We start from the raw sequence: 27,937 nt of genomic DNA on the forward strand, positions 1-27,937 counted from the left end.
CTAAATTATTACAACTTTCAAAAATATTTTGTAAATTTGGGACTAATTTATGTAGAACCTGTATTTTTAAATAATATTTTTTGCTTAAATAACTATGACAAATAAAAAAAAATTATATGTAACTATGTGATATAAATAACATATAACTTACATATAGCAAAATTTTATTATAAATTTAAATTTCAGTAATAAGAACATTTTTTAGTTACTATATACTTAAAATAAGTTTTTTTTATATATTTTCCTTTGTTTACATTTATTACACACTATTCACACAAAGTGATATGATTAACAGAGTAACAAAGTGGATATGGAGTGTTTCATTTTCAAGCGAGCGGGTCCGGGAGCCGAAGTGGAAGCGGCTTAGAACAAGCAACAGTTTTCTAGATATAAAATGCAAATATGTATAAAACTAGTATCTCAAATCTACAAAAATATGGAAGGTTAAATTAGATTTAAATATATTTTTTAACCAAAATCTAATAATAATATTATATCATATATTTTTACCAATCCTCACCTCAGTGAAAATTTTCATTAAATTAAAAGATTATGACGCATTTAATAATGGGCAATTAAATTAAAATAATAAAAGTCATTAATAACAATTTAAATGTTTGAAAACGCAAAAAAATAAAAATTAAAGTACAATTTTTAAATATTAGTAATTGTGTGAAATTAAATGACAGAAAGTAAAAGAATTTTCATTATGCAATCAACCGAACTTTTTACCTAAAAAAATTAGTGTTAGCTTAAATATACAAGAAATAAATATTGATATTGTTTTTCTAAAATATAAGAAAATATATATTTTTATATTAAAATAGCTATATTTTTGTAATATTAAAACTGATAAATAAAAAAATATTAAAACTTAAGGTGAAAGGCAATTTCTTTATCATCACTCTTATAAATGCCTAAGCCTGAACTGAGGAATCGCCTGAGAAAAGAAAAGGATCAATGAGGACTTATTGAAAGCTTGAGTCACATGATACACTTATTATTTTGCAGGATTTTAATGCAAAATAACTAAAATTTAAAGAAATTATAGTCTATACAAAACAAAAAAATACAACGGCGAATGTTTTCAATATTTTTCGGCGGTAAATAATATTATATTAAGTAGTACTTGCTTTAAGTATTTAATTCTTGAAACTTGCGTTAATGTCTTTGACTAAAAATTATCATTTACCAGTTAGGATAAAATATACAATAGTGTAAATGATAGAACTACATAAATGCCCTTGTTACAACTTGAAAATATAATTTCACATAAATAACACATAAGAATTCTTCGGTGCATTGAGAAAATATTTCTTTGTTGCGAAACGGTCACGGTAAACAATTTTTAACCGGAAGATAAAAAGCAACGAAAGACCACCGTTGCACAATTTGTCCATTAAGCAAATGATACTTTCTAAATGCATATACATATTTCGTTGTTCTAAGAAGCAAGTGAAACGATTGGCTGGATTGTCAATGCATGATTGTGATTCGTCAGAAATCCTGCATACTAATGGCTGGTCTCCAGTGAGAAAAGGGCAGACACTGTCAGACAGTTGAAAACACTCTTCGTCCGCGGAAAACATACGGTTATGGACGCTCACATTCTGAGAGAGACCACACTATACGAGCACCACAGCTATACTGTCGCTGCCACAGCAATCAGAACTCTAAGGATCTTCCACTGACATCATCCCTCCGCCAGCTTCTCCACCGCCGCTCAGATAATAACGATCTCGCCCATTATGGTTTGTCGCCATATGTAATATAAACTAAATAAAATTCCTACTTATTTGCAACCGCGTCCTCTACGAAGTCACACCCCTCATGGTTACCAAACCTTTAAGTATATAATAATATACAAGGGTTCATGGATACAACTCAGATTTTATGATTGTAATTAAATAGACCATTTGTTAATATCAAAGAGAAGAGCAATAATATTAGAAGACGTGAGGTTCTGCAGAGAAGCAAACTGTGATTTTGATTACTTGGTAAAGTCCCAATAAAACAAAAAATATAAACAATGACTTAAGGTCAGAGAAAGTCTAAGTGAAAGATGAGGTATTATTTAAATACAAAAAAGTGGCAGAATATACGCTTTATGATAATTAAACAAATGATATAAAGAAGTATTGGGGGAAAACAGACACGAAACAATTCTGAATGGTACAATGATGAATCCAGGCAATTTAAGAAAATAATGAAGCTAAAAAAATCTTATTAAGGAAATAAACGACAAAGAAAAGAGAAAAATAAGAATAAAAATATGAATATGGAAACCAATGGAACACCAAATAATCTCAGAAAGTTTTATAAGGCACTACGAGGTTTTACCAAAACTTTTAAGCCCGAGTTAAATGCATTTAAAAACAAGGAAGTACAAATTCTCTCTGACAAAAATGTAAATGAAAATATTTAAAAAGTACTTTAACACAATTTTAAGCAAACATGTGGACTGACAAGATGAACAATATGCGCAATACGTGATTAGTATTATTTTACGACAATTTTATGTGTACAAAAACAACATTTTTTTTTATAAAAATAGCTAAGCAAAACTACTTTAATATCAATATTTCTATTTATTTTAAATTTCCATTTACTAAAAAATATGTTATAAAAAATCATATTTTAAATTTAAATTTAAATTAATGAACTTCGATAATCTGCCATAATCAATAATTCAAAATAAAGTAAATTTTAAGATTTTATAATAAAAAAAATGTAAAAGCAAAATGGCCTACATCGTAAAAATTAAAAGACTACATAATTTACATAAGCATTTAGTATTTTTTTTATAGCTAATGTGACAAAACTGAAATGTTTTATTATACCTGTTAATAAAGAGCAAAAGTGGTTCGAAATGGTAGGCTAACTAAACAGCATAGTTTTTTTTAATAATGTTAGAGAAATAAATACACAATTTATTAAATTAACATAAACTTAAGTCAAAAATGTTATAAAAGCTATACTAAGAAAAAAAAATTGTATAAAATTATAAGAATAATGTATAGAATAAAAAAATAAGCGTTGCTGAAATCTTGAAAATAAATAAAATAATTAATTCTCTCTCGAAAAAAATTTAATTCGGGATTATTTTTATTTATAATAAATAGCCAAAAAAAATAACAGTTTAGTCTCATAGTTTTACGACTCTTACTTAAGTGTTAAATGTATTTTAAACCAAATTAAACGTATCACTAACTGTACCAAAAAACGTGCTTGAATAACTAACTTAATAGTTGTGTTATTAAAAAAATATTTTAATTTATTAAATAAAAAAAAATAGATTAGGGTTCTGTATATAACTTATAATTAATTATGTTGTACCGAATTTAATTTGTAGTAATTAAAATACCAATTGTACATAATAATTATATATAATTGGTATTTATTCCTATATAATTAACAGAAAATATAAAGTCAAGTTTATTAAAAATATTAAATTTATATATATTAAATTTTATTTTCGAGAAATTCAATATACAAGATTTTAATTACAATGTCAGTTCAATATAAACAAACAAAGAAAAAAGTGAGTATAAGTCTTTGAATAATGTTGTAATATATCTAAGTATATAATTGCATATGAACAAAACTTTGATTGTAAGTAGATGTATACATAGTATATTTGAAAATAAACGACCTTGAACACTCACAAAAGGGTGTTTAAAGGGGATAAAAACGATAGGGATTTTAGGATGGGTTTTCTATGCGTCACAGCGGGAGATTGGGTAGAGTGAGAGAAAGAGCCGAAAGAAAGGGAAAGAAAGCAATAAATCTTGGCTGATTTTGAGGAAACGACCGTTTCCTGTTTGTATCGTCTACTTTTACGTCCTTCCTTTTGTCAGCCGTGCTCGCCATGGATGTTCAGTCAATCTAACGACCCTGCGAGTAAAGGAAGAAAAAATATACACACCGAAGCTTTTCCCTCGGCTCCTTGTATAGCTGATTTGCTACGAACTTTGTCATAAAACTACCCTTAATGGCGATAGCTTACGTGAGACTGAGAATTGAACTTTGATCGGCAACCTGCACTATAGGTGACCCAATGTTTATGTAATAAAAATATAATATAATAAAGATACCGACTTAATTTGGCAAAGTTTTTTTAGTAAAAACTAAGATATAAAAATATTAACACTTTAAACTAAATAATAAGCATGAATTTTTAAGCACAAAATGCGAAATTTTGTCGATCAGATGGAAGAAAATAAGTGCTTACAACAAATTTCATTTTTTTTCATAGTAATGAAACTTTAACAAAATTCCGTCGTTTTACTCGCAAATTTCGAGCCAAACTACTTATTTTAATATTATTATAAAAATGGTGTTTTATAAATAAATACATATTTAAGCAGACATACAATGATATATTTTTATAATATTGTATATCCATAAAAAATATAATAACGTGCTGCTCCATAATCAAATGAGTACGATACGCTTCAGTTCACTTCATTGTGTGATATTTTCAGATTTTAAACGATTTGTGGAATTTAGAGGTGCATATGTTATTGAATAGATTTAAAGAGTATTTATTAAATAAATTCGGCGTACGTGCACACTGTTACGTAATGATTAAATCATAAAAAATAACTTATTTTATGTCTAAACGTATACTGCCTCTAGGCTAAGAAGTTACCGTTATTTATCATATAAAAATAATAAAAGCACACACTTCAGTTTAGTACTTTACATATGTTTATATTTCAAGAAAAAACTTTTTATTCTTTGATATATATATTAAATATGTATTTTTTTTAATAATAAAAATAATATGTGCATGTACATATTTTTTTCGAGCGAAGAACCACAAATATTCACATTGTTTACGAAAAATATTTTGGTGTATGAAGGCGCAGTCGTTAAACCAACTTTTCTGATATATCGTCGAATTTTGATTGTCGCTTTCTGCGAAATTTCCTCAAAGCTTGATTTTTTTTTCTCCGCATGCATACTCTGGATATACGGTCACCATCATCCTTTTTACGTTTATCCCTATCGACGATCATCGATCTTTCGAACGTAAAATATTACGATTTATTATCGATCAACCAGAAACACTAAAAAAACACTCATTAGTGAGAGGATCGTGTTTTTTGTTGTGCAAACAAATCCGTAAAGGACATGTTGAAAAATATGTATTATTTTATTAATGTTTAAAATATACTGTTGGACTTAATCAAACACTAATATATTCACAATTGAATTTAATATCTAATGTTATTAAATTCATAAAAAATAAGGTCGTTAAAATTGTGTTTTCGTTAAATTGCCACACTACCGTGAAAACACTTCTAACAGCTAAAGTCACAAAGTATCAGCCATAAATTAAAAAGCATTAAAGTGTTTCTAGCCTTAAGACGAAATAATGCGAGCATTTGGAATTGCTCTCAAATGGTCGTCAGCGGGAACTTGTTTCAAAATAACTTTACTATTCTGTAGTTGGTCATCCTACTGAAAAGAGGCAGACAATAAAATCCTCTTTATATCTTAAGATATAAACACGGGAACACCTACAACCAATAATCACTTCCTAACAGAGACATACTTTAAGACACTACTACTAGCATTTACGCTTTGGAATACAAGGCATTATATCTCTAAGAGCTCTACAATCTAGACTTCAACGAAAAGGATGCCAATTCAACTTTAATTATCGAAGATGGCAGAAGCCGCCGCTTCCCTCTTTGCATTCAGAGTCGCTTGTAGCCTACTAATGCACCAACAAAAAAATAGGCGGTAAAATTAGTATTTTATATGCCAGAGCGTTATGACGATTAAAATGATTAGACAATGAAAATATTATTATTTATTAATTATTACGTACATACAAAAGTATGGCTCCCCATCCCCATACTTACGATATATAATACATCAGTGAGATTAAGATTACTATAGGTAAAACTGTAAGATTTACAATATTTGACAAAATATCCTTTTTATCCATAACAAGCTTTGAATATCGCCCCAGTATTTTTAGGCATTATAATTTAGATGATAAAAATAGACATAAAATCTTGTGGTTCTTAAGAAAAATAGACACTAAAATCGAATAATTAAATATTTTGTAAAACAAGCACTACAACATTTTGAAACATTGCTCAATGAAAAAATCAAATCTCTTAAAAAGACTTACCAAACTCCAATTGACAATTATACATTAATTTCAGTGGAAGAAAAAAAAATGTAATTTCTTAATACAAAACCCGAAACCTTTAAAAAATGAAAATACTGTTATTCCCTAATGATATTTGAAATAAAAACCATATTTGGACATACTAAAATATTTAGGAATTTATTGAAACAGTTTTTAAAAAATAATTAAATTGATTATTAACCCTTTGGATGCCGGGCATTTTTGGAAAAATGTTCCAGAACTGCCGGGACTTTTTATTAAATAATTAAAAAGTCAAAATGTGTATTTTAGTTTGTAAACATGCTGTCGCGGCGTGCGACGCTGTCTGCAGTGAACTTGACCTAATTAATGATGAATATGCGATTGTGTGTTATTTTAATTCTTATTTGCGCTGTAATAAGAGTCATTATCGCATGACGTATTAAAAATTGCGAGATCTGAGCGGCCGAACTCCGACCAGGAATCCATAACAATGATATATAATATGTTATTTATTTTTAAAATGTAAATAAAACTTTTCGTAAATTAATAAAATATGATATTTTTAAATAATGGTTTAAGTAAAAATACCATACAGACTATTGAATATATATATATATATATATATATATATATATATATATATATATTCAATAGTCTGTATGGTATTTTTACTATATATATATATATATATATATATATATATATATATATATATATATATATATATATATATATATATATATATATATATATATATATTTATATATATATTTATATATATATATATATATATATATATATATATATATATATATATATATATATATATATATATATTTATGTATATATATATGTATATATATATATTTATGTATATATATATATTTATGTATATATATATGTATATATATATATATATATATATATATATATATATATATATATATATATATATATATATATATATATGTATATATATATATATATATATATATATATATATATATATATATGTATGTATATATATATATATATATATATATATATATATATATATATATATATATGTATGTATATATATATATATATATATATATATATATATATATATATATATATATATATATATATATATATATATATATATATATGTGTGTGTATATGTATAAAAATAATGATTATAATATATTTATAACATATATTTGAAAAAATGTTATAAACCCCTGAAGCAATTACCCTACAGACGGTTGCAAATGTATTGGATACTACGATTTCGGAGCCGTCGGATCCGGCAGTTCTCGCTAGTGTAGCAAAAGCCGATATATCGGATTTCGGTAGCCAAAGGGTTAAAAATGATTACCTTAGAATATTATTCTAAAACTTGAAACTTGTGCAAGATTTAAAATTGGTAGAAATAGTCTTAGCATGACTAAAGAAATAGTCTTAGCATACCAAATGCCCTTGCTGCACTAGCAATCCAGAAAGTGTATAAAATAAATCAAATTAAAAATGAAAATGAAAATTATATTAAAAAAATTGTAGACTTTACAATTTAAAAGGATACCATATATAAACTTGTTTTAAAAACAACATTTTTATTAGCTTACAAATAATAATAATAAACTATTATTCTAATTTATCTTAGTAAATTAATTAGTGTTTTTATAAATCGATATATTATTCTATAGATTCGGGTCTCTGGGTATCTAGGCAGTAAATGGATCTCTTGGTGCAGAGGTATTATATTAGGTTTACAATATTTACTTGGCGCACCATACCAATTAATTGTTATAATATTTAAGATTATTAAAGATTCGTATTTATTATTTGCATCAAATAATGGCATAATCCATCTTCTTTTAATTGGTTAGATATCATTCCTACTACCATTACTGTCACAGTATTAATAACACGGTTAATATCAAATTCATCGTCACTTCATTAAACATCCATTATTATATGGATAATTTGTAAAAATAAATCAATATATGTAATTATAAATAATTAAAACATAGATTACTAATTGTTAGTAATTTACTAGCTCGAAAAGACTAATATTATTATTTGAGTTGCCGCTATAAATGTCGATACGCAGGTCGATAGTTGTCAATCGCTCATTTTAAGAGCGAGAGCGCAATAGCGAGCTCTGCTTGCATCTCGCTCTTTTTTTCTAATCGTTTTATTTCATAACAGACACACAATATTAAGTAACAATTATGCACAATTAGAGCATATGATCCCGTTTCATCCCAAATCACAAAAATATAAATACCCTTTGAAGGAAAAAATCAGTTTAAAGCAATGATTGACAACGTATCGCATTTTGCGGTCTAAACACCGAACGGGGCCGGCCATGTTCCGATGAAAAAATTTACAATAAACTTACACTCGTAAATTGAAGATTATTGAGTTATTTGCACAAGTTAAAAATCCAATATTAGTAAAATGTGTATACCAGAAGGTTTTTTACTATTAATAAATTTAAATTGGCAAAATTAGCTCGAACACAAAGCCAATAAATGCATTGAAAGTTTTGTCGACGTAAGAGTGCAACGCTTGGAATACACTCGGATGTCGAGTTACGAGCACAAAGGGTTAACTATATTGTAAAGACACAGAAAATTACAAAGACATTACCTTGTCCTTGGACGTGACGGGTTGTGCGGCGGGCGCATCGGCATGGCGTCGGCAAGGACGCCAGCGCCACGCAACGCAACGCCGCGCCGGTGGCACTAAGCACTATTATACACACTACACTAATTTGAATTATACACTGCTTAATTATAACACATACACTAAATTACACTATTACGTTATAATTAAGAATATCGAAAGGGATATTATTATAAAAAATATGAACGAAAACACTTATTCGAGAAAAATGTAACGAAACAATTTATGCGACCGTTAATGACCGATGTCACATAGGTACTGTTTTTTTTAAATATTTCTAGACGCATCTAGACGCATCTAGTTCAAGGTTATGCTTCATGGATAATAAACCATGAGGATTAAAAATACAACATGTCATGCACCTCAGATTACAAAAAATAATATTTTTTACCAAAGGTTGACAATTTCTCTCGTTTTAAAATATTTATCTCTAATTCGAATTATTTTAATGCAAGTTGTTTGTTAATATTTAGACTATCTATCTCCCGTTCGATTTATTGTAATGCGAGAGTGACACGAAGGTGACCTTTGTTGTTTTGTTGTTATGTTGACCATCTAAAAGTATAATGTCGATGATTTCAAGTTTATTTATATGAAAAATAATTATTAAAATCTAATTATAGTTAAAACATTAATTTTGTCGAATTCATTTTAATCATATTGTATAATTATCAAAAAGGGAGTTATGTACGATTTTTAAAATACCTAATTTTAACCCTTTACAAAAAAGTTTCACCGCTGTCCAGATGCAGAAAAAATATTTTTATTGTAATCTGAGATGCACGACATTTTAATCGTTATGGTTTATATGAACATAACATGAAGCATAACCTTGAGCTCGTTTGAACTTGTTTATGCATCTCGAAATATTTAAAAAAAAATCAGTAGCTATGCGACATCCGGCGCGTAAACTGTTTCGTTACATTTTTCTCGAATAAGTGTTTTTATAATAATATCCCTTTCGATGTTTTTAATTATAAAGTGATAGTGTTTTTAGTGTATGTGTTAGAATTAAGCAGTGTATAATTGAAATTAGTGTTTATACGTGGGCCTATGCAAGGCCGTTGCAGCGGCGCGGCGCCGGGGTCAATAACCACCGCCGACGCCGCGGACCACCCGCCACGCCGAAGCGCGAGACCCGCGAGGACAAGGTAATGTCTTTGCAATTTTCTGTGTCTTTCGAATATGGTTAACCCTTTTTGCTCGTGAGTCGACAATGTGTCGACATCGCATTCCAAGCGTTGCACTCGTAGGTCGAAAAAAATTTCAATGCATTTATTGGCTTTGTGTTCGAGCTAAATATGCCAATTTAAATTTATTAATGGTAAAAAAGCTTGTGGTAAACACATTTTAGTAATATTGGATTTTTAACTTGTGCAAATAACTCAATAATTTTCAATTTACGAGTGTAAGTTTATTGTAAATTTTTTCATCGGAACATGGCCGGCCCCGTTCGGTGTTTAGACCGCAAAACGCGATACGTTGTCAATTATTGATATTAAACTGATTTTTTCCTTCAAAGGGTATCTATATTTTTGTGATCTGGGATGAAACAGAATCATATGCTCTAATTGTGCATAATTGTTACTTAATATTGTGTGTCTGTTATGAAATAAAACGATTAGAAAAAAAAGCGAGATGCAAGCAGAGCTCGCTATTGCGCTCTTACTCTTAAAATGAGCGATTGACAACTATCGACCTGCGTATCGACATTTTTAGCGGAAACTCAAATAATAATATTAGTCTTTTCGAGCTAGTAAATTACTAACAATTAGTAATCTGTGTTTTAAATATTTATAAATACATATATTGATTTATTTTCACAAATTATCCATATAATAATGGATGTTTAAGGAAGTGACGATGAATTTGATATTAACCGTGTTATTATTACTGTGACAGTAACAGTAGTAAGAATGATATCTAAATACTTAAATGAAGATGGATTATGTCAATATTTGATACAAATAATAAATACGAATCTTATTAAAATCTTAAATATTATGACAATAAATTGGTATGGTGTGCCAAATAAATATTGTTTACCTAATAATATACCTCTGCACCAAGAGATCCATTTACTGCCCAGAAACCCAGAGACCCGAAACTATAGAATAATATATCGATTTATAAAAACACTAATCAATTTACTAAGAGAATTTAGCATAATAGTTTATTATTATTATTTGTAAGCTAATAAAAATGTTGTTTTTAAAATAGGTTTATATATGGTACCCTTTTAAATTGTAAATTCTACAATTTTTTAATATAATTTTCATTTTAATTTGTAATTTAATTTATTTTATACACTTTCTGGATTTATAGTGCAGCAAGGGCATTTAGTAATTACATCATAGGAAATCAAATTTGTCATATGTATTTAATGCGATTCAACGACCTGAACGAACGTTTAACATCAGCTTTAGACACGTCCATGCTAAGACTATTTCTACCAATTTTAAATCTTGAACAAGTTTCAAGTTTTAGAATAATCTTTTAATGTAATCATTTTTTATGATAAATTTAATTATTTTTTAAAAACTGCTTTAATAAATTCCTAAATACTTTGCTATGTTCAAATATGGTTTTAATTTCAAATATCATTAGGGAATAACAGTATTTTCATATTTCCAAGGTATCGAGTTTTGTAATAAATTTCATTTTTGTCTTCCACTGGAATTAATGTATAATTGTCAATTGGAGTTTGGTAAGTGTTTATAAGAGATTTGATCTTTTCATTGAGCAATGTTTCAAAATGTTGTAGTGCTTGTTCAGCTGTTATGTAAGTGTAATTACTTGATTGCAAAACATTTTATTATTCGATTTTAGTAATTATTTTTAATATTTTTATTAAAAACTACAACATTTTATGTCTATTTTTATCATCCAAATTATAATGCCTAAAAATACTGGTGCGATATTCAAAACTAGTTATGGAAAAAAAGGATATTTTGTCAAATATTGTAAATCTTACAGTATTATTTATAGTAATTTTCTCGCATTATTGTTTTAAGATTCGAATTCGAAGCGTCGAGGCGTATCAAAGTCAATTGTATCTAGTCCGGTTTTGTGCTGCGTTATATACACCGATATACGCGTAAGCTGTACTCGCGTCGACTTTATTTTTGTCAGTTTAGTAGTTCGATATCAGTTAATTTATTTCTAGTTAAAATTTTTATGCAAATCCGCACTAAGCAAAGACCGATACTTTTTTTGTATTGAAGTCGTGTCTCACGCCCCTTCGCAATAGATTTGTTTTAAAAATATATATAAAATAATAAAAAAAAATTACGACTTTCTGCAAAATAATTATTGTTTTACAGTTTTTACTAAAAACTGTAAAGAAATAATTATAACATACATTTTGTACATATGTATATGCTATGAGAGTGTGTGAGAAGAATTGGGCGTGCGGAACGCATGTAACGCACGCCCTTATCTCTCACTCACTCTCGCCACCTAACACGCGAGCGAGCGAAAGTGACTGTATCTCACCGTATGTGATTGCTAAATAATTTTTCATCTATGTATATAATTTTTCTGATTTTCTTTGTCTATAGTTTACTTATTGTTATAATTCACTTTACGATATTAAAAAAATAAAAATAATATATATCGCACATACGCATATGTGTTAATTTGTGCGTGTTGAGATTCACACGTCAGTGTTGAAATTAAGTAACGCACAGAAGAGCAAGAACCCTGACCCCTTTTATGCGCATATTATATATCACACATTTACGTATACGTGTCACGGAAAATTACATTCAACGTTTTGATACGAGGCGAGAGTGCGACAATGATGAAAGGGAGGAATTGAGGGGAAAATTTGCATTCCCACATTTCTGCAATGTTAGAAATACAGTGGGACAAAATTTATTTTTGAGCGATTTTGATAACGGACAAATTCAATGGGTAATTTAATAAATTACTAAAGATTAAGTTACAGAGAAAGATTTTTAGTGTTATAGTTATAGGAAACACTACACAATATATATTTATCAACATTTATTTAAGTTAAGAGGCTCAATTAGGCATAACATATTCCCAGTTATTTACACAGTTCTGTAATGGACCAATTTCTAGCATACCGTTCGTAAGAATATGAGTCACGTAAGACATAAAAAATAATATTTTTGTGTAAATTCTGAGCCACGATGTACCGAATAAGGTTCAGTGCTCACGTTGACGGATGATAAATGTTCGATGTCACTTTAACCGGGTTTTACGATTTTGAGCCAAACATTGATAATGCGTTGTTTAAACGCCAATAAAACACGTCTTTACAATGGCCGTTTAACGGCCATAACCCCTGTTAAACGATCGATCGTCCAAATTTGCGATGATAAGTCAAAATTAAATCCGAACATGTCGTTATCGGTTTATGCGAGGCGCTGTATGCTTTGCAAAGTAACTAAAGCAATAACAATGACGGTTTTTATTCCATGGAAAAAAAACTGCACCATATTTTTATTAAAAAAAATAAATGCCAATTTAGAACAGCATAATTTTTTACGAAAACCTGACAGATAAATTATATTTTCACTAGTAGAAATATATTATATTTCTACTAGTGAAAATATAAGTATATATATCAGTATAAATATTTTTTCCTTGTTTATTTAAACTTATTTTTAATAACGGTAATAGTAAAAAATATTTTAAGCAATTTAATAGCAATTTTTATACTTACATATTTAGTAAAAAATTTACACATAAAAATAATATTAAAAATTCTTGTGTAATTTGCTATATTGATTTAGTTTATCTTATTGCATAAAAGTGTAAAACAGTTTATCATAAATATTTTCCAATGTAAAATATTAATTTGTATCTCAAGTTTTTATAAATTACAAACGATCGCTCTTAGGTATATTACTCACTTTGCAAACATCATTTAATTTCACTTTTGAGCTCTCGCTCGCGAATCGCGTAGGTGTATTGTTAGAAATTATTTTGCTTAAATATATTTTATTGTGTTATATAATGCGAGAGAAATGATAATTTTACTTAGCGAAACATCGACAGAGCGTAGCAAAGTTTGCGTTGTCATGAGTGGAAGATCCTGTGATTAATTCTCACCCGAAATTTATTATACGAATGCGATTCGAATTAATACCGGAGGCATTTTAAAGTAATTCCGCTTTAAACAAAAATAATGCTTCAAAAGGGTGGTAAACTCAAAACGGGGTTAGATGGTTGTAGAAAGGGAGAACCTAGACCCTTAAACATGTGGGCATAACAGAGGCTCTAAACAGTGGGACAAAACCCTACATACATATACAATACATAATTACTTTATAATCTAAGATCTAGGGTTGTACTAGATTAAATTGATCATTAGTTTACAATAATAGATTAGTTTTTTTTAAATATAACAGTAAACCGAAAATTATATTTAATATTAAAATAATATAAGTCATATTATTATTTTTATGTAACAAGATGGATTGCTGTTGGTAATATAATATAATATAATATAATATAATAGTTTTTTATTCTCCCTGTATTACGTTAAGAATTCCCACGTTTCTCCGACGGTAAGAAGAAAGAGAGAGCGTCTTTAGAATAAGTTTTTGATTTTGACAAATTATCCATAGTCAGGATAGAGAACACGTTTTCATTGTTCGCTCTTTAAAATCAAGATGAATGGTGCGCGTTCGGTCATGTTTTTGCTGTTATCTGAGACGATTTGATAAATGCACCGGTCTCTTGGTGTTAATGAAGTGGACGTCAATTGGCCACAGACTCTACCCCGCAGATGGGGGAGCGGTGGTTTAAATTGCTTTCGATAAAATCGCAAATTGCTCTAAAAACAACCGTTTTCTAAGAAAATGTTCAAAGTCGTTTTAAATCAAAGTATGTACGACTTTAATTAATCAACCTCGAAATTTACAAGTGAGATTAAGAAAATCTCCGAATACTTAATTTGTGGCAATAAATCAATGTTAACATTGTTTATTTGTGGTAATATATAGCCTTTTTGAGCATTAAAGGTTAATAATAAGATAACAATAACAATTGTGTATCTAATTTTATACACCCGGGTAGACCAATTAATTATATAATCTTTATAGAATTGTTAATTTAAAATAAATTTAATGTTTTCTACGTAAATGAGCTATGATGTTGCTACAGATTAAAAGCAATAAATAAATAAAATATTTTTTTTTTTAATTAAAAAATATTATAACCGTGTGTTATGTAACAGAGCAACCCAATTGTTTTCTACTATCGTAATCTACCAATATGCAGGAATTAATATTTTTAATTACGTTTACAAATATAAAATGTTCATTTAGCATTTTAATAGTGAAAAGTTACAATTGAAAATATATTATAGTAAATACCACATTAGATAAAAAATTATTAATGTTTGGGTTAAATTGAGTAAAAAATATTGTACGTTGTTGATATAGTTTTATTGAGCTTCTCATATATAATCAATTTTCTAATATCTAATAACTCTAAAAACTTCATAAGAAATCATAACTATAAACAAATAAATTAGTATTATATTAAATAAAATAGGTTTTGCAATAATAAATATTACTAATTGTAAATAAAAAAATATAAAATAAAATCATTATCCTCACTTTCTAATTTAAATAGGTGTCTCTGAAAGGCACTTTTTCGTACAAAATTGACAATTTAGCTACAGTTTTCATTACATTATATGTAATAACTCCATTTAAACATAAAACTAGTTGATTAATAATACAGTAGTATGAAAAAATATTGCTGGCATAATTTTTTTGACCTAAATAGAGCACTATCTGTCTTTATTGGTTTATTATTTTTACTTTAAGTAGTATGTTTTACTGAAATTTATTTAAATGCTATGTAGATAAATACCAATAATTGTGTAATTCAATCACATCAGTTGTTTCATTAAATTGTAAGAAAGATTCCCTTTCGCTCGCTCGTGTGTTAAGTGACGAAAATGAGTGAGAGATAAGAGCGTGCGGAACGCATGCAACGCATGTCCTTATCTCTCACTCACTCTCGTCACGTCTCGTCAAGCGAGCGAAAGGGAATGTGTCTAACCGTACGCGTGAATTTTTAATTTGTCTTGTGACTGTATTTCTCAAATATACATCTTTAGTTTAAATAATAATATTTTTAGAATCTAAAAAGAGGTTTTATGCAAAAGAGTTAATATGATTTTTTTTTAAATTTACAAATGCTTTTTAATTTTTGATTAATATTTGACACAATATTAAGGATGAAATGTTTATTCCGAACGGTTTATTAATAGCTTTTAGGAACATTTTTTGCTGCAATGATTAATTAACTATTATAACTTTAGTTTTTCCTTTGCATACTTTAGTAGTTTTGTCAAAATATGTAAATTTTTATTAAACTCATGAATATGGCTTTATTTTTAAAAATTACCTGCAGAATATTTAATAAATTGTATTTAGAAAGAGCTATTAAACCCTTTTACTGCAGCCGTATAATTATATAGTCAACGTCAGTGTATGGCGCTGTTTTTAATAAATTAAAAATTGAGTTTTTTGTACATTAACACATCGTTTCACTTTTTAAAATAAAATAAGCATGTCAATGTACATCTGAAGTATTTCTCATATTCATGAAAATTGGAATATTTCAGCGTAAATACTTATACATTTGCGCCTGGGCGTTGTTCGCCACGGTATACATACGCGACGAAAAGGTTAAAATAATAAACATGACAAATGACTTAATAAAGATCACTAATAATACAATAATAAAATTTGAAGAACGCATTTTTGTTAATGTATGTCTTTAAGCAGTGTCCTTTTTTTATCTGCGACCGGCATTTTTTGCCTTGGTTTTAAACTCAGTGTTTTTATTAAAATGTATACCTTAGTGCAAAAGAATGTATTTACTTAAAAGCGCTTGTTTTTTTTTATTCTAGTAAATTACTTTTTTCCTGCTTGAAAATCGTAATATTTATCTTTAAAGGTTTATTTCAAGTGATTAAATCTTTTATTTGTGTCCATATAATTGCAAAAAAATAGTTTTGCTAGTGTTACTTAACACTAGGAAAGAATATAATTAAATTTCTCTGATTATTGTTGTTATATTAGGAAATAATTTTTTATTATATATATTAGGGTCGCAATAGCGGCAAGCTCTTTAAAGCTAAGTTTTAAAATGAAAAATAAAATAAAATAAAATAGAATCGGTTCATATCTACTTTACACTATATTATATGAAAATACAGCGAAATGTCTTAGAATATTCATGGACAGCATATAAAGGTGAATCTTGAAATAAAATTGAAAATTCTTTTTAATACGAAAAATAGATTAAAAATAACAAAAAGCAATAACAGTAAAATATATTATACAACCAACTCATAAAATACATTTAGGTTTATGGCTTAGAACTGTGGAAATGTGCTATAAAGTGCTACATCAAAATGATTGAAAAATTTCGAAATAAAGTGCTATGAAACATTGTATTTAATATTTAACCAGTGTTATGAATCGTTTAACTATTAAAAACAAAACGAGCCTCTGGCAGCACGTCAACATCTATGCAGCAATCTCCTTAATTAATATCATTATTTAAAAAATATTAGTGTGAGTGATTGTGTAGTATAACTAACAACTTTTGTACGATAGTTTGTAAAGTACATATTAAATATATACAATATAATAACAAAAATTAAATTTTGATCATATAGACCAGTTTTAGTTTATTAAATTTTAACTTGATGTCCAAGTAAAAGATGGGACACGGTCAATTGGGCGACGGCGATTGGGCGACGGTCAAATGGGCGATTCAAAATGGGCGACGGACAAATGGGCGATGGTCTTTTGGGCGACGGTCTTTTGGGCGATACAAAAATAATGCATTACAAATAAATGTGATGCAAATCATGATCTTATAATTAATTAAATAATTAACATAATTTAATACATAGTAAAATATATATATATATACATATACGTACATACGAAAATATAAGTAATATTTTTAAGAAAAGAATTAAAAGATAAAAACATTCGGTCTAAACAAAATATAATATACCTACATAAGATATAGTATGTATATATTTACTTATCATTTGTGCTTAATTAATCTAAAAATATCACTTAAACAGTTTGATTTTTTTATTTAAGAATTTAAGAGAGTTACCCGATATCATAAAACACACCGATATCATAATTTTATTATAAATACCTACCTGATAAATGTTTATAGTGGGCCCTTACGCGAATTTTTTTATGTTTTGAGCCTTGGAAACTACTGTGAGAACAAACTTTTGGAATTTCCAAAAATCGCATGTTTTGCAGCTATCTATTTTAAATTAGATAGGATAGTTATATATAAATATAATAACACAGAACTAACGCTGATAAGTGTTTATCGTGAATTTTACCCTTTACGCGATTTTTTTATGTTTTGAGACTTATAAATTACTGTGAGAACAATCTTTTGGAATTTCCAAAAATCGCATATTTTACCGTTATCTATTTTAAACTGGATAGGGTAGTTATATATAAATATAATAACCTAGAACTAGCGCTGATAAATGTTTATCGTGGATTTTGCCCTTAACGCGATTTTTTTTATGTTTTGCGCCTTGGAAATTAGTGTGAGAATAAACTTTGGGAATTCACAAAAATAGCATATTTTACAGTTATCTATTTATAACTAGATAGGGTAGTTTTATATAAATATAATAACCCATAACTAGCGCTCAGTATACTTTTGAACTTTTACTGAAAACGTTCGCAAAAAGTTTCGTTGCGTCTTTAAAAATTATTTTTGTCGTGGTTTTAAAACACTTTGTCACAGTGTCATTGTGTTTTTGGTAAAAAATTCAGTACAGCAAGAAAATAAGTACGTGTTTTTTTATTCACATGTGGGTTATATTTTATGTGTTATTTATAGATATTTGTTTTTAATAGATCATTGTTGAGAGCGACTAATTTGAGTTACCACAGTTTATATTCTTCATAAATGGATAATTCAGACATATTAAGTCAAAAAGACAAGGAAAAATATTCTTGGAATGGATATCTTTATGAAAAGAATAGACCAAAGAATTTTTAAAGAAGTTTTGAGGTACAATAGAAAAAATATCATAGAATATTTACGTGGTATTTCATATAATTATAATATGAGTTAATAATTTAAAAATAAAATTGTTTTTCATTTAATATACATTTTCGTTTTAATGTATATTTTATTAATATTCACAATAAAGCAAAGCGTGCAAGTTTTTTTAATTTCTGTAGCCCATATGACCGTCGCCCAAATAACCATCGCCCAATTGACCGTCGCCCAATTGACCGGAATCGCCCATTTGTCCGTCGCCCAATTGTCGCGTACCGTAAAAGATCATGTATTTAATGCTAGATTTTCATTTTACGGTACTGCCATGTTAATTTTTAAAATACGGTGACAATAATTGTTTCCGCTTTGTAAATATTTTTGACATTGTTTTATTCTAGTTGATTTTAGTTTTCCACCACCCAATTAAGTGTATTTAAAAAAAAATAAGGCACGAGAAAGCTTTTATATAAAAAATGTCCATTATTAAGTGAAACATTTTAAAAGGGAATAAAAATGTATTTGACTTATTTTAATTGATATTAAATTTTTAAGATTATTGTAATTTTATAAATATAAAAAACAATTCCTGCAAATTATTATGTGGGTCACTTTATCCCCCGAGGCTTACAGATTTGTCATCACGTGTCTAAGCTTTCATAGTTATTGTAATAATATTTTATCGTACTTAACGAGTTAAAGGTGAAAATACGTTTGTATGATCACACCTTATCAGCAAATTTACAAAATTATCGAAAAACGTTCACGTTAAACACACGCCCACACGAGAGAGTGCGGTTCGTGCTATTCGAAAATTTTGCTAATCATCAAAACGTGTTTACAACAAAACAACGGCGACGTTGCGTACTCAAAGATCAACTTGTTTGTTTTTGAATCTGTGCGGCTTAGGGCGCCGCGGATTATTTTCGGCTGAAAACTGATGTTTTGACAAAACCTTTGCGCTCGTAATGGCCTTCTGCTTCAGTTTCGCAGTTTTCGTCCCAGAGATGTGTTCGTCGGATAATGCCATTTCGGCTAAAGTTTAATCCGATTGAATTCCGACGCGCAGGGCGGGATTGGGGTTGTTTACCCTCGGCGGGATTCGACTTTAGTAATTAAAAGGTCCTATCCCACGCCCCGAAATTGTCGTAAAGGTATAGCGATTTTAAATAGCTTAATTCATTCGAGAACGATTTGGAATTAGTTATAATTTAAGGCTTAATACCGGTGGTTCAATTTGAAGAGTTAATACCTTTCTAACAACGTGATTTACTAAGCTGCTAGAAAAAAAATTGCAATCAGATTTAAATCAAACTATATGAATGTAAAGACTTATTTATATCAAACTGTTTTAAAAACAATAATATGTTCATTAAAATGTATCATGTATACTTATTTATTAAAAAAGATTGAAAGCCACTGCCTTATATACGTTTGCCTTTTGATTTAAATAAAAATCTATAACCCAGCGCTATACGACATAGCCCAACCATGATTTACAGCCGGGATTTTTTCCGCTCGCTTGCCAGATACATTCCATCACATCCAAGTGTTTATGGTCAAGTGAGCCGCCGTTCGATCGGATGTGGGGTTGGGGCCGGGGTCCAAAGAGCTTTAGCCCCCGGGCGGCGCAAAGTTTGGGAGCCGCATTCGCGTAGGCGCGACTCCCGACCTGGCAGAGCCCCATTCGCGGGGCCCCACTTAACGGCGGATTAGGACTGGGATAAACTGGCCAGCGCAGAATTTTCACGGCGGGAATTTATGACGCCGATCACTTTTCGGATTTATTCCCCATAAACGAAAATCACTGTTCGTCATTCAATTTTATATCGGAGAAGAGCTCGCTTTGTTCTTTTGGGTGAGCGTTCGAAAAGAGATCGAGCTCGACTTTACGATTGCTAAAATTTAATACTGAACCTCACTTCCAATACATTCATTGTTTTATGTACGAAATCTTATTTGAACATCTCTTTCGCATCAAATATTAAAACGGTTCTGGAATGGTTAGTATAAAAAAAACTATTTAAGTAAAAGCGGCCTATATATTAAACTTTAATAAAAAAATACGAATATTTTTCAAATATTAAAAAATTCATAAATATTATCATAGAATGGAGCTCTGATAAAATTCTGGATACTGTTTTAATTGGAACAAATGTGAGGATTCTTACAAATCAAAAATATGAATTTATTTAAATGTGAACTGAATCTTTCATTCACACTGAGAGTTTTTAACAAATTTTGTCAGTTTTTATATTCTTTTGCATTTAATTGAATTTTTTCAATGTTAAATATTTTTTTATTATAGTTAATAATTGTCGAGCATTTTAAAGTATGATATTTAAAACATGTATTCACTATATAGTATTATTTAAAAGTTTTTAATATTAATTTAAATCTAAATATAAAATATAAGAAGATGACTATTAGAAATGTATTCAAATGCAGAGAACAATATTCTTAAACATTGTTCTGACTTCCATTTTAAGATTAATTTTGAAATGAAAGTCAGATGCAGTTAGAGTCTCCAATTAGAGTAATCGAGTACTCGATACTCGAGTATTTTTGTCTATTTTTCAAGTACTTGATAATCGAGTATTTTGAAAATTACTCGATTAATACTCGAAATTGAAAAATTTTGAAATATTTCAGAAACAAAAATAACTTTAACTCGGTCCGGTAAAGGTTAACGTCTTGCTTTTATTTGGCGTTTATGCCCGAAGTCCCGAGTTAGAGCGGTTACTATCAGGTATAATTTTTTCATAGTTCCATAGTTGCATAGTTCCGGTCGTCGGCTATGTTAGTGGGTACGACGGAGAAATTTCTTTTGTGTTTTCTGTTCGACAGTCCCGACTTATCTAATTTATGGCAATGAACAATATGAAATATCAACAAAAAAAAATTTAGGTTTTATGACTATGCAGTTGTAGCGTAAAGTGTTGTAAATTGTTTATACTGATCCCTCAGCTTAAAATATAAATCCAAACAATTGTGTGTTTTAAAGGCATTTAAAGTAAAGTCAGTTCTTTGCGAACCGTTTAGCTCTAGAGTGAAAGGGATTCACCCAAATACATATTCGAAGGATATAGATTTAAATTCTTCGCATTAATCAGAAGGAGTAGAATATTGTATATTGTTAAGAAAAAAAATCTATTTAAGAAGAATTACAAAATGCTATTTTGTCAATAGTCGAAAGAAATAAGAGAAAAGCAGAGAAGGGAATGAAAGAAGAGAACATAAAAAGAGAGTTAAAAAAATTGTATATCTATAAAAAGCGAACAGATATAAATTAGAAGCCTTATCCAACGCGTTAATGACAATAAGACCAACATCAACAGCAACGGAAAGGGTTTTTTCCATAACGGGAATAATAAAACCAAAGGTTAGCAGTAATATTAAATTCGAGACACTTTTTGCATTATTGTTTTTAAAAAGTATGTTCGTGAAGTTAAAATAATTGTAAAAATTAACATACTAAGTATTTTATTTATTTATTTATATGTTCACGAATTTGAATAATAGCTATTTTGATACATTTGGTAAATACTCGAAAGTACTCGAGTACTCGAGTATTTTAAAATTTTAATATTCGATACTCGAGTAGTTGATGGTTCGAGTAATTGGAGACTCTAGATGCAGTCCATTGTTTGCTTACGGGTGAAGCCCGCCCTACACGTTCATGTCCGTAATTGAAAGCTCCGATTGCAGAGAGCTTTATTAGGCTATCTCTACTTATACGTAATTACGCGTGCTTTTCCGCGTTAATAAATCGCCTCGTAAACTTAACTGGAGTGAACTTAATTCGGTCACCTGGACCCTTACAGGGCGGTCATAAAAGGGGATTAACACAGGGCGATGTAGTCAAATTAACACTAGAATTAACGCACCGGTCAAATTGGCTGCAAAGGTTTTTTATGGGATGCTAAATGGACGAGTTCCTTAATAAAATATTATCATAGATATATTTCAAATACCTTATACAAGTCAGATTTGCTTAGTGACATAAATATGAGAAAAATAAAAAAAAGCACATGGTTTTATTTATCGTAACACTATGAATCTGCAGAGAATTTTTCCAAAACACAATGTGTAGTAAGTTATTTTTAAAATATTAAAAATTAATTATAAAGTAAATAATAATCAGACATTTCACGAGCGCACGAGAGAGCTTTTATCACTTTTTAACTGGCTTTATCGCGATTCAGTTTATATTTTTAATTATTTTTTTACAACGTAAAGCATTTTATTTGCAAAATATAAATAAAATGTAAATTGAGATATAAATGTGAAAATTTCGCTTTAAATTGCATTTGCGCTAATATAACAGCAAACCTCAATATTATACAAAAAAGTAAAAAAACTTTTTGTATGCGTGTTTAAATTTGTATTTTAATGAAATAAATTAGCTTAAATGGTATTTAAACATTTAATAACAAAAAAAAACATATAAAGCACCTTTTGATATTGGTTTACATATGATATTTTTAAAAAAAAATTACGAGTGCAAAAGCGATTTGTATAATTTAGAAACTTAATTAATTAGTAATATATTTTTAAAATTTATTAACAAACCATAAAGTTAGACATTGTGTTAATAAATATTTGTTTCTATAAAAAATATTTTCATTTAACAGCTTAACGCCCGAGGACTCGTATACGAGTCTTGAAAGAATATAATTTAGTAGCTGTGAACTCAGGAATGAGTCATGCGTTTTCTTTTATTAAAAAATACTGGGATACCATTAACTTTGCCTCTATATGATAATCAGAAATGGTAGTATACTATTTCTAAGTACTAGAAAATAAAAATTAATTCAATTTTACTTCATATAAAAAGAGTCGTCTTGCGACGCAATGCAATAAAATGTAAGAAACATATAATTTGTTTCATATAAAAAGTAATATTGTTAATCATGTTACACTTCTTGAACAGAAATGAAGTTCAGTGTCATACTATAAAACCAATACCGGTTAAATTCTGTATGTTATTGCAAAATTAAAAAGTATAATCGTTACGGTATATGTAAATAAAAAAAAATACGAAGATTATTCCCGTGTTTTTGTAATTTTGGAATTTCCTCATCATTTGGAAAACCGCAATGATTCACAGATTAATAAACCAGAAGAAAAAAGCTACAATTTAAATAAATTATAGCCGTATTAGTTTATTGTAAAATAATTGAAAAAAATATATTGTTGTATAAAAGAAACTCTGAGGAATAAAATCATGAACGAATAAATATGTATGCTTAAACGCTTCTATTAATTGTATAAACGATTTATAAAAAATATCCGTTTATAATTTAATATAATTTGCACTCACCAAAATTTTCGGCGTCCTTTTTCTGCTAACAACTATCACAGACACATTTATTTTCATCATTACACTTTTAAGCTACACTATATCCCTATTTATATATATTTTTAAAATTTACACTTTTTATCTATATCAATATTTTTTAATACGTATAAAAATATTTGTCAATCTTAAGAGACATTTTACAACTTATTTCATGTGCAGAACAAAAACTACTTTTTCTTCTCAATTTTTATTTTTATTGGCTGATGATTTTTAGCTTACCCGAAAGCCTTTCTGGTGGATCAACAGCACGGCCACGGCAAAATGTGGTAGAAACAGGTGAAATGTCTTCAGAATCGATAGATTTCAATGAATTCTGCAACTATCTTTTTACCTTACGCAAAATAAAATCTGAATTTAATTTTGCTGTTACGACTAAAATTTTGCTAGACACGGACACGAATTAAACAATGCGCACTGAAGTGAAAAAATAACAACATTGTTTTTTTATTCCTTTGTTTTTGAAATATTAGGTAACTATGTAGTTACCATGTAACAAATTTCATATATTTATTACTTTCTATTATACATTGCGACTTTTAAATTGTAAGGCCGGTCGTTCGGGTTTTTTACTTCTGGCTGTTATACAAAATAGATATCATTCTGAAATATTTTTTTTATTTGTTTTCCAAATTTAGATAAGTGTTTTACCTTTCCTGTTATGTTTTATCTGTAGGCGCTTTAATTTTATATTTTTGAGATTCTGGCAGACCCTTATTTTTCCAGATTGTTCCACAAGTTCTGTTTTTAATAAAAATACATAATTTGCGAATAAAACGCTATTTTAAAAATTTCCAGCGTAAAACTGCATATGGGTTTAACACTTTCATCGCCGTGTTTACTTATCATTCTGCATTTCCGGTGTATAATTTTAAATTACAAATATAACCAGTATCTGATTTGCAAACCATTCTATTCAACATTTTATATTTGATTGAGTACTGAATACCTGAAAAATAAGTCTACCTAACTATGGAATTATTCCCTCATTGATGAAAAGGTTTTGCTTTGACTTGCAAACATTCTTGAATTTGACTAATGGGTTTCACTTTTATCAGCCTATCTGTACCACTTCAAATTGTTGAATTTTTAACAAAATGCAAAAAAGTTAAAATTTGTCTAAATTTATTTCTTGACATAGTTCTTCAAAATATCGGCGTCTCGATTATGGGGATTGTTGAACTTATGAACTATACCTATTATAGTAAGTAAACTTAACCACTTTTTCAGTTCGCTTACTGTCACATCGTTCCATTGTGCGTTTTTTTTTATATTTTTGTATTTGTGAGATATTTGCCGATGATATAAATTTGTTTCCGAAACTATTATTTCGAATAAATCATTGCCAATAAATAAATTTACCACTTCTTCGACGCTTTCACTATTATTAGAAAAAAAACTTGTTCCTCTGAAATATCTTTGAAATTTTGATTATCGCTTGTTAAATCAAATTCACCCAGTCTTCTTTGATAATATCACTATTATCACTGAATGAAAGAAAATTTATCACAGGAGGTCTATGTTCACGTACACTTAATTTAGAATCACTTTTGCAATCTATACATTTACAATCACTGGCGGCGTTGAACAACGCGTCTTAATTTTTTACAAAATGGTTTTATTTTTTTCATCCATTTTGCGGTGATTGAAAATATTTTTTTAATTAAAATCACAATCATAAAAGATCACTGATTAAAGAGAAATTTTCACGTTACGTTTTGGTCGATATCTCAGAAGAGACTTAATATAATGCATATATTTAATTATAAAATGCATTTTTTTTCTGTGTGAAATTCTCGAATTTGCTGTGCGTCATATACTCTGATTTTTTTCTTTTTTTTCAATTGTATAAGAAATACTTCAATAAGCACCTAATAAAAAAGTAGTTGTAAAAGTAAACATAATAAAAACAATACACAACTGTAAATTTAATGTATCAAAATGTAACGATGACTTTTAGAAGTGTTTTTTTCTTCCTGCAAAATAAACAGATCAATTAAAAAAAACCTTTAAAACACACAATGCTGCAATCAAGCCGTGATATACAATTGTATAAAAAATAGCTCCAATATTTCGAATACACCTCTTAATATCCAACATGTATCAGCAAATATCGATACGTTACATTTATAAGTGTATCACGTGTACCGTATTTATTATTTTACTACACACCCGATGTTGTTGTAGAGCAAAATTAATATATAAACACAGCCCATTAATAACCACCACACACATTTCGCATTAGTCAAAACCTTATCAATGCCGAACACCAGTTAACACGGAGAATCGATCGGGCGGAGAGAGCGTGCGTGATAAACGCGAATTTCCTTATTTTCGCAATAACCACCCGTGAGTTGTTCGAGAGAAGCGAAAAAGCAAAAAAAAAGCCTGAAAAATCAGGTCGAAACGTATAAAAATAAAGTGCGCCGGATTTTCGTATATATACTATTTTAATAAGCTGAGCTTTCATGCCGGCCTGTTGGCTATTATGTAAATTTACTGCTTAAATTGCGCAATAAAAGCGCGGAGGTATTGCGGAGGTACGGTGGACCCACTACATACACTGCAGTACTAGTTGTACCTATATGTGGATTCATTATAAAGAAAAGGGCCCGCGGCCCCAAACATGATCATAATCGATCCGTGGTCGTATTATCGCGCCTAAGGACGCTTTTTTATTATATAAAGACGCCGAGGGTAATTGAATGTGAAGCGGGAGAGAGAAAGCCCTTTCCTAGACGAGGGTTGTCGAAAAACGATTACGGAACCCTCGATTTTATATCGCTGTTTCGTAGAAAAATGATAATAAATGTATATGTCTTGAAATACCTTAGCGAGGCTGTAGGGATAATACTGTAAGGTATATTCATTTTAGAACATTCAAAAACTCAGATAACGTACTGGTTTATTAAAATCATTAAAAAATAATTTCATTGTCTCATTCTTTTGGCATATTAAAAAGCAATAGCATTTATTTCAATTAAAAAACAATCGTGGCTTACGATAAAGATAATTCGTAGTTAACAACTTCAAAGTAGCTGTAGGTGCTCTTTTATAAATATGGATTTGAAAGGGTTGTTTAAAAAAAACTTAATGTTTTGCCCCTTGAGAGACCTTTAGAAGTAGATATAACCAGGGGTGTGTTGTTAAATTTAAAACAACCTGTTCAACACCCCCTTCTTTGGGAAAAAAAATTAACACTGATTTTCTTTGGTATCGATAAATTAAAAATCTAAAAAGTGTTTATTTTACATTTTATTAATATTATATTAATATAGAAAATACCTTAAAGCAGCGCCACAAAAAAAAACGTTTTTTTTTTAATTGAGAATCCTGTTAAACTTATTTCAAAAAAATACATAGAAAGCAAGTTTAGAATAAATAAAACCGCATACAACAATTTTTAGGTGAATCTCTCTAATTTATAAGAAATTACGTCATTCAAAATAAACATTTATTTATATGCATTTCATAATTTTATTATTTTTTCTAAACTATTATTTTTTTTTGCTATTTAAATTTTTTTAAATAAATGAAAATGTACATACCTCTGTTTGTATTTTTTTGTACTAGAATTTTATAAATAGAGTACAATTAAATTATTACCAAATAATAACAATGGCTACTTGTCAACTTATACACGGAACGAAAATTCTATTCCACCCAACTACTTTAGTTAATTAAATATGATACTTATTACATAGCGGCATGGCCGCTATGTA

General features: G+C 28.7%; 2 protein-coding genes across 3 annotated transcripts in view; one reads left to right on the forward strand and one right to left on the reverse strand.

Annotated features, from left to right (window-relative positions):
- The window catches only part of Sol1 (CUB domain-containing protein Sol1), a 387,647-nt gene that overhangs the window by 353,164 nt on the left and 6,546 nt on the right, over positions 1 to 27,937 (reverse strand). The window lies entirely within an intron of this gene.
- LOC148239497 (baculoviral IAP repeat-containing protein 7-B-like) overlaps positions 9,687 to 27,937 on the forward strand; it is a 50,146-nt gene continuing 31,895 nt past the window's right edge. Inside the window, exon 1 of one of the 2 annotated variants that reach the window (XM_088205284.1) lies at positions 9,687 to 9,954. Coding sequence is in view for 1 of the 2 variants with exons in the window: in XM_088205293.1 (XP_088061419.1) it covers positions 9,857 to 9,954 (98 nt within the window). In the remaining variant the exon portion in view is untranslated. The remainder of the gene's footprint in view (positions 9,955 to 27,937) is intronic. The other variant, XM_088205293.1, reaches the window with a different exon arrangement.

The sequence above is a fragment of the Plectrocnemia conspersa genome, unplaced genomic scaffold (genome assembly GCF_051122295.1).
Source record: "Plectrocnemia conspersa isolate PC_06_02 unplaced genomic scaffold, ASM5112229v1 ptg000001l, whole genome shotgun sequence".
In the NCBI taxonomy this organism is placed as follows: domain Eukaryota; kingdom Metazoa; phylum Arthropoda; class Insecta; order Trichoptera; family Polycentropodidae; genus Plectrocnemia; species Plectrocnemia conspersa.